The following is a 9,006-nucleotide window of genomic DNA, read 5'->3' as shown; positions in this document are numbered from 1 at the left end:
TACAAAATGCAGCTGAGATGGTCTTCAGTCCTGATGTTTCTGTTCTCGTGCCACGCCGCATGTTCCTGGAATGTGTCCCTAAAATGCAAGCAGGACACAAACGTGTTTCTGAAGGAGTTAGAGAAGGAGACACCAAGCAAATATGCAGTACTGAGTAAGTCACAATTGTATTGAATTTATTGTTTTTAATGTCATATTTAGACATAATAGAGTATGAGGCCTGGACCTACATTATAGAGTCCGTGTTTAAATAGAATTATAATATCTAGTTTTGCCTAATAGTTTTGTTAATATAGGCTACTTATGTTAGCACTTCTGTGCTCCTGTGGCAATCATTTTATATGAAAAATATTTTTTTAAACATCTTAGTATCTTGAATTACTTTTATAAAGGGATGTAATATATTTGTCTTTGATTCCATTTTATTTTGCAATTTACTTTATTTATTTAATTTTTCTTTTTATTTACCTTACTTCATTCATTAATTATAAAATCAAGTCATTTTTTTCCGTTTATTTTATGTGCTTTATTTCATGTTTTTCTTTACCTTATTTTTTCTATTATTTATTTATAAAATAAAAAACAATATTTTTCTTTGCCGCTGAATACAGTAGGACTGTTAGTTTTTCTGTTTTAATTTCTTTTTCATTTGGATGTACTGTAGTGTATGATGCGTTTGGTAAGATGGGCAGTGATGTGGAGGGAGGGAATGTGAACCGTCCTGGATCTCTCAGAGAGTGTTTGTCTGTGGAGGGTCCGGACTTCATGGGTCAGTACTGTCAGGTGTTCCTCAAACAGGTACCATCACACAAACAGTCCAAAAGCAAAATATTTATATTGCAGTAAAAACAACAAAAAAACATAAACCATGTATCGTAAATCTCATCCTTTTTTGTTCTATTTCTGTTTTTTATTTTAAAACAGCATTACTGCTGGATGTGAAATTAAAGAGTTTGGTGATGTTTTGTGATTCGCAGGACAGGCTGGAGTATTTTGTGGGTATTTGTGTGCCGGATTCCTGTGAGGATTCTGAGGTTCAGACACTTGTGATTTATGGTGAGTGAAGTCAATATGTTGCATTTTTCAGATACCTACAATACAGTGACCCCTACGTATTTGGATACTTCAAATGTATCAGTGGTGTTGTGTAAAATAGAAAGATAAATATTTAATTGCATGTGTGTCTACAGAGGCGTTTGAGCAGGGACGAATCTCTCTGCTTCCTCCTGTGCCTTCAGTTTTAATGTCTAATTCCACATTGGGCATCTTTATGACTCAGTGCTTTAGTGACTTGTCCCGTTCTGATCCTTCTGCTGTGGCCTGTTTGTGAGTAGCACACACACACTCTTTGTACACCCACAACCAAATGTGCTCAAATAATTCGTTTCATGTACTCAACAGTGATTTTCTGTTTCCGTTGTACACGGGACGCTTTGGTTGTTCAAGTGACTTTTGTATTATTCCAACCCGTTCTCATCAACTGCGTATAAATAACATGCTGTTGCAATATCGTGTAATACCTACGCCAAAGTTCGATTTTGCGTGTATATATGATACGGCAATGTTTGCGTGCACCTTGGTGGAGAGCAGCCATTTTTAAACGTACATGTTACACGTACACATTAAAATAATACTGTTAGGATTAGGGTTTGGGTAGAGGTTATAATATGCACGCACGCTAACCTTAGGTTTAGGGTTTGGGGACAGGTTAATAAGACAAACTGCCGTTGCACTCACGCTAAAATTGGCGTATCATATGCACGCAGAAATAGGTGTATTGTACACGATAATGACACAGCGCGTGTTATTTATACGCAATTGATGAGAATGGGCTGATTATGATAGTTTTAAATGTGATGAGAACAAACTAATTTTGATTCAAAATTGAACTGTATCTTTATCCTTTTTTTCAGTGTTGCTTTAGGCCTGAATTTGTGTGTTTGTTTTCCTCAGGTTTGTGTGTGCTGTGTTGTTGACTCTTCCTCTCGTAGCTTCCATTTGTGTGGCTTTAATGAAAATGAAGAGGCGAAGAGAAGTGAAACCAGAGGTGGGACTTGCCCTCACCTCAAACACCAACCAATACGGAGCCATCTTGGCTAACGGCTCAGCCAATCATAATAAAGAATATGGTGCCGCCCTGGAAAACACAGAGACCAGGGATCAAAATGCAGAAAATAAGAGACATGGCATCGCTAAGAGCAAGTACACGCACGCACGCACGCACGCACGCACGCACGCACGCACACGCACACACACACACACACGCACACACACACACACACACACACACATTTTTCAAATCACATTCAAAACAAGCAAATTGTTTTGCACCTCAATGTTGATTGGTTAATAGTCGCCTAACCACTCCCTTCAGCGGTGACTATATATTTACAATATAGCACAGCTTTTAATACGTTATTATCTCATTTTCTCCTTCATTCTTCGTTCCCACTTCTTGCTCTCCTCCCATGTTTTCTCCTCCTTTCCATTAGCTCTGTTGTTGTGTCTGCAGTCTCTGTCTGTACAGAAGAGCAGTGAGGGGATTCTGACCACAGAAGGTTCTAGAAACAGTCATTCCTCTCTAAACGGCATCCGTATCCTCAGTTTGCTCTGGATCATCTCAGGACACACCGTGCAGCTCAGTGCCTGGAGCAATCTGGGTGAGAACATGAGGTTTCAAGCAGAAGAACTTTGATTGGAGAAAAGTGTGCTGGGTGGAGATTTAGTTCATGTTTTGAAGATTTGTTTCTGTGCAGATAATGGCAGGCGATGGAAGGAGATGGTAGAGAAGAACCCTCTGTATGTGTTGGCCTTCAGTGGGCCGGTGTACCTGGCTGTGGACTCTTTTCTGTTGCTGGGGTAAAACCATCTGATCATTTACATTTATTCATTTAGCACTCACAAGCAGCTTATAAATGAGGGAGCATTTAATATTTTGTGTTAAGAGCCAACATTAAAGGTGTTGTGTGTAATTTTTGGGAGGATCTATTGACAGTAATGCCATATAATATACATAACTATGACTTCAGAGGTGTGTAAAGACCTAACATAATGAAGCGTTATGTTTGTATTACATTAGAATGAGCTATTTCTATCTACATACACCGCGGGTCCCATTGCATGGAATTCGCCATATTGTTTCTACAGTAGCCCTAAACTGACAAACTGCTCTAAAGAACTCGTTTTGTAAATACGTCATCTCCTTCGGCAAAGAAGAAAAAACGTGACATCATCTTAGTTCTGTGTCAGCCGTTCATATAGAAGAAAATATTCTGGGAGCCAACTTTAAAAATTGCAACTTTAAAAATAAAATGCTGGCGGGGAAGTAGCATATACAAAGATCGTGGCCTGACATGACATAACCCTAAGCATTTGAAATGTTTTTGATATTAAACCGATTTCCTTACATAATTTACCTCAACAAACTAGAAGGGATGTATTTATTCTCCAAACCCTGAGTTCCACGAAATAAATCGGATTGATTTCATCATAAATGGTGGCTTTAATATAATTTTTCTTTCCGAGTATTACATTTCCCTTGCTACTTTGTTTGGCTATAAAAATAGCATGGCTGTACACAACACGCAAATGCGATTAAAGGGGAACATTTTAGCTTCAGGCCCTGGTCCAGAGAAAAGCAATGATGATGCTTTTTTTATAATTTTGTCACCATTTGTGTTTGGTTGTGTCAGTGGTCTCCTGAGTGCTAAATCCCTGCTGAACTCCATTCAGAGATCAGAAAACACTCTCAGCTCCAGACTGGTGGCTCATTTCCTCTTCAAGAGATACAAAAGGTTTGTTTGATGTCTATCACTTTCAATCAAAACACAAAATTCTATTTCTTTCTGTCTTCACTCAATGTCATTCCTCACTTGTCCAGGATTCAACCTCTCCATCTCTTCATCGTGTGCCTGACCATTGGGTTGTTCTCTGTCGTCCAGAGAGGAGTCTTCTGGTTTATAGCTGAGGATGAAATCTTCAACTGTAAGAAATACTGGTGGTCGAACCTGCTGCTTATCAACAACCTCTTCACTATAACAGACATTGTACGTCTACATAAAATACTGTAATCCTTTGATGAGAATTCATCATTGCGTAATATCAAACAATTGTGTTATCTCTTTTTTTTCAAGTGTGCACCCTGGACGTGGTATCTGTCTCTAGACTTTCAATTCTACGCAACAACGCCACTTCTGATTTTACTCTATAGAGTGTAAGTTCAACACACTTATCTGCCATATAAATATGTACAGCTTTAGAAAAGAAAGAAATCATCTCGGTTTGCTTGTTTCCAGGAACAAAAGTGCACTTATCGTTGTGTCAATAGTTCTCCTGATGATTTCAAGTACAACCGGGGCCCTTATTACCAGTTTTCTGCGTCTCCCCGTCCACCAGCCCACAACACTGTAAGAGATCATTTCTTATTTAGTTTTTTTCTTTTTAAATACGAAAAGAATATAAACAGTAATTAGTGCTAGTATTATTGAGTCAGATGTTGACAATAAAGAAGCATTTTTCTTTTATTTGCAAATGTTGATTCACATTTTACCTTACTTTAGTAGCCTAGTTTTTCAATTGCTTTATGATGTTGTTGTTTTTAGTGCATATGAGAGCTACTTTCAGTATTATTACAACAAGCCCTACACAAGATATGGGCCATATTTACTGGGTATTCTTGCTGGAATTTACATGACAACCAAGAAAGAGGCACTTATAAAAAAGCAGGTAATATCTTTCATACAAGTACTAGTGAACTGTTTTATGTATCTTTACCTGTATTGTATTACATGTAAATGTACTGTATCGTATTTTAGAATTAATCCTAAATGTCTTATATATTGATTTTTTTACTGAATATTTTACTGAATATTGATGTCCCTTACTACTTTTTGACTAATTTGACTAATTTTATAATAATAACAATAATATAAGATTTTTAATAAGATTGTTTCTTTTGACAGTGGCAGGCAGTCATAGGTTGGTTCTTCTCCCTGTCAATCATGGCTCTGTTAGTTGGATTGGCTTACGTGCTGCGAGACGTCCCACCCCACCCGTCCCTTCCTCATGCTGTTTATCAGGGGTCACATCGTACACTGTGGGCTCTGGCTCTGATCTGGATCATCTTGGCCTGTGAGGAAGGATACGGAGGTCAGAGAATAAAGAGAAGAAGAGTGGTTAAATGCTTAAAAATATTGTCATATTAATATAAGTTATTTTGTGAGAAAAGAAAATGATTCATTTTTTGACCAATCTCAATCAAGAATTCCAGATCTTTTTGTAAATTAAATACATTTTGATGCCTCTATAATTCAACAACTGACAGCCAGAATAACACATAAAAGAAATTTCCGGTGAAAAGTAACAAAATTTGTATTTGTACAGGGTTTGTGGATAAAATTCTGTCTCTAGCACTGTGGGCTCCTCTGTCTAACATCAGCTTTGCCTGTTACCTGATACATCCCATCTTTATTATACTGTACAATGGCAAACAGGAGACAGCCATGCACTACACGGACCTCAACTTTGTAAGTATTTCCTTCACATACAGCTACATCATTTTACGTCATTTTCCCATTAAAATGTAAAATTATTATTTTCAAAGTATTAAAATTAATGCAATTCATTTTTAAAACGTAGGTTTTAACATACTTAACATATACTTGCTCTCTCTCTCTCTCTCTCTCTCTCTCTCTTTTCTCAGTTTTACCTGTTTCTGGGTCACCTGCTCTTGACACTTTCTGTTGGTTTTGTGTTAACTGTGCTAATTGAAAAGCCCTATCTCTTCCTGATGAAATCAAAATGATTAGACCTGCGTAAAGGACTGAAGGTAGAATTAAACACATTTATATATGTATTTGTTTATCTCGGGCACATTTGATCATATTCTGGAGGAAACATGTAGAGCACTGTTTGTGAATCATGATGTACAGTATGTAATTCAAGTTGTTTTAAAGAATACCATAAAACAATGTTAGTGCATGTCAAAACCTGTGACCTTTAATGACCTGTGTCATGTAACAGCAAAAGAGCAATGATGTCATATTTGACAATCACTTGATAACTGTTTGCAAGCCAAAATAATGACCAAACGTCACTAGATGACCATGTCTCAATGACAAGTGAATTATTGAATTGAAGTGAATAATTGATAATTCAATGTGAAAGCTGTGAATCAATGAATCATGCTAAAACAGAGGGCTTTTCAACACTTTTTTATTATTACAGTACAAATAGTCTCCGTCTATAAGTTTGGAGGGTGTGGTTAGGTGTGAGGCAAACCACAAAACACATATGCATCACATCAGAGCAATCAATGTCAAGAGGACTATTAACTAGAGAACGCAATCACATAACTTTGCAGCAATTAAGTAATTTTTAGTACATACAACTAATTTTTCCATAATGTTCCACATGTCTAAATTATGTATGAAGTACTAAGTTCAAAAGAAAATGGTGGTGAATTTAATTGAATTTATGCATTTTGGCAGCTTACATGGCATTGTACTATACATTTGTTTCTGACTACGTGCAATTCCTTGGGATCCAACCCATGTCCTTGGCAATGCTAATGCCATGCTCTAACCATTGAGCCACAGGAAAGGATATACATAGATGGATATACAGTAAGATAGTAGTAAGATATCTCTTTGGAATATATAGGCTAATAATAATACATTCAGTATACTATATCCTGTTTAATATATATCCTTGAAATATGATTTAAAAAACAAATACATACAACAAAAAATAAAAATACAATTTATGTACAGTGCCAAAGGGTTATTTAAATCTTTCACCTAAACAATATACAATTTTCACAATATTATAAAGAAAACTAAAAGAACATTTAAACATTATAATTATGAACTAACTGAAATAATAAAAATGATTACAACAACAACATCTCAAAAATAAGAAAAGTCATGTAAATGCATGTAAATATAATGATATGTAAATGTAACATGAATGTGTTTATGCTTAATGTGTAATACATGTACGTCTGTGAGATACTTTTTTAATCAACCCTTTTTTATTTGTTTATTTTATTTGGAGTTTTTAAATTACTTCAATCGTTTGAGAGATTTAAAGGAATCATTTTATTATTTTATACAAAAAAGAACAGGTGATACCTCCGGGCTATACATTTTATTTTTTCCCCACAAAAGATGTTTTCATATTCTGTAGAAAGTTCAAATATAAGATATATAAGTATAAGTATAACAAATCAGCATCTAAAAGGTCATTCAGCGCCCTATTAAATATCAAGCAAATTTACTTTATTGTATTAAAATAATTGCAATGAGATGTTTAAAATGTATGTTTTTACACACACACACACACACTCTCTCTCTCTCTCTCTCTCTCTCTCTCTCTCTCTCTCTCTCTCTCTCTCTCTCTCTCTCAAAAAACAAAAAAACAACAAAAAAAAACGAACAGGCGATACCTCGAGGATGTACGTTTTATTTTTTCCCACAATTTTTTCTTCATATTCTGTAGAAAGTTTAAAAAAGCTTTTATAACAAATCCGCCTCTAAAAGGTCATTCAGTGGCCTCTAGTGGACACAACAATGAATGACATGTTTCCACAAGAAAACTGTGACATCTGTGAAGCACATACTGTAAATGGTGACTAAAGTCATTCATCAGGGTGGCTTACTACATTTGGTCTTGGGGACGACATGACCCATGCACTGAAGCATGTTTTACTGACACTGTTCTTACAGCATTAGTCTTATATAAACATTATGAGAGCTTTGATACTGCAGCAGGTGCTCTTGTCCTCAAAGTGACTTGATCACTCACAGTTTCTTGCAGTGAATGGATGCTTCTTGGATCAGTCTTGATATCCAGTTTCAGATATGGATATATTCACAAGGGAGAAATTCATGTGCTGTACAAAAAACGTGTCACAATATTATTAATATTTGATAGGCTGAAATACTGTTACTACATTCACTGAAGACAAGTTTGAATATATGTGATGTGTAGCTACTTGTTTTAATGATTTTTACTTATATGAAAACAACAATTACTTTAGATGGATATTTTAATATATTTACACAATGTTGTACACAATGCAGAATAAAACATCTACTTATTCTTAATGCAATATAATATAACAATGTAATATAATAAATTAACAGTTAATATGAAGTCATTTTTACCTCGTTATATAAACATTATAAATATTATATATTATTATTCATATTGTAAATATTACAATATATAATTATCAATTATTAATACAATTATTAATATGTTATAATAATTAATTATATTATTAATATAATTATCTCTTAATAATTATTCATATAAAGTATTTTATATTCTATATATGAGTCATATACAGAATAAGATAAAATACTTTATATGAATATTATTGTATTAAATTAATAATTGCATTATTCGATAATTATTAGATATTATATTGTGTATTGTGTACAATTGTGTATTATTTATTTCTGAGCTCCTCATTTGACATGAATTTGAAGATTAGTTGTTATAGTCTCACGCATTGTCTTTTTCTGTTGGACTGCACCACTTTCTCAGTGTTTTTTTTAAACGATTTTGAAAACTTGTAGTCCTGAGTTGCAGATTGTTAAAAGTAACTTGTGTAGAGTGCTCAGCATCCCTGTCATCATGACTCACTTTCCCTAATTTAACAGACGGAATGTGTCATCTTAGTAACATTGGCATTCCATGACCTCGTGGTGACGCAATACACTTGTAAACTCAGAGTCTTAAATGGTTGCTGTACACTTTAAGTAAGGTCATTCCAGCATGTGACTAAACTGGGGTATAGGACTGAAAATGATGTCAAAGGAAGGCCCACGTGAAACACCCACGCTGAATTTTGACCTTCCCCCCAACTGTGCACGTATATACAGTGATTCCGAGGGTGTTGCAAACAGTGCTGATGGCCTATGCAACAACACATACTAGTGAGGTTATATTTAACTAGCTTTAGTAAGTTGACACGCTGGATGTTTTCCATATCTCCACTCA

General features: G+C 35.1%; 1 protein-coding gene across 1 annotated transcript; it reads left to right on the top strand.

Annotated features, from left to right (window-relative positions):
• The first annotated feature begins 6 nt into the window (after positions 1–6).
• Positions 7–7,236, top strand: oacyl (O-acyltransferase like). Its single transcript, XM_057360717.1, has 15 exons — positions 7–154; positions 665–798; positions 978–1,056; positions 1,191–1,326; positions 1,954–2,198; positions 2,493–2,660; positions 2,757–2,859; positions 3,693–3,794; positions 3,881–4,046; positions 4,134–4,213; positions 4,296–4,406; positions 4,602–4,725; positions 4,962–5,148; positions 5,383–5,525; positions 5,702–7,236. Exons 1-15 carry the CDS (start codon positions 7–9, stop codon positions 5,801–5,803), a joined length of 2,028 nt encoding a protein of 675 aa, XP_057216700.1. The 3' UTR covers positions 5,804–7,236.
• Positions 7,237–9,006: the final 1,770 nt, after the last annotated feature.

Source organism: Triplophysa rosa, linkage group LG19 (genome assembly GCF_024868665.1).
Source record: "Triplophysa rosa linkage group LG19, Trosa_1v2, whole genome shotgun sequence".
NCBI classification, from domain to species: domain Eukaryota; kingdom Metazoa; phylum Chordata; class Actinopteri; order Cypriniformes; family Nemacheilidae; genus Triplophysa; species Triplophysa rosa.
The sequence above is the reverse complement of the archived record's forward strand: the minus strand, read 5'-3'. Positions and strand labels throughout refer to the sequence as shown.

Coding starts and splice junctions, on each gene's coding strand:
- oacyl (XM_057360717.1), top strand. CDS start 7: ATGCAGCTGAGATGGTCTTCAGTCCTGATGTTTCTGTTCTCGTGCCAC. Junction 1,057..1,190: donor TCAGACACTTGTGATTTATG/GTGAGTGAAGTC, acceptor GTGTGTCTACAG/AGGCGTTTGAGCAGGGACGA. Junction 4,407..4,601: donor GTCCACCAGCCCACAACACT/GTAAGAGATCAT, acceptor TGTTGTTTTTAG/TGCATATGAGAGCTACTTTC.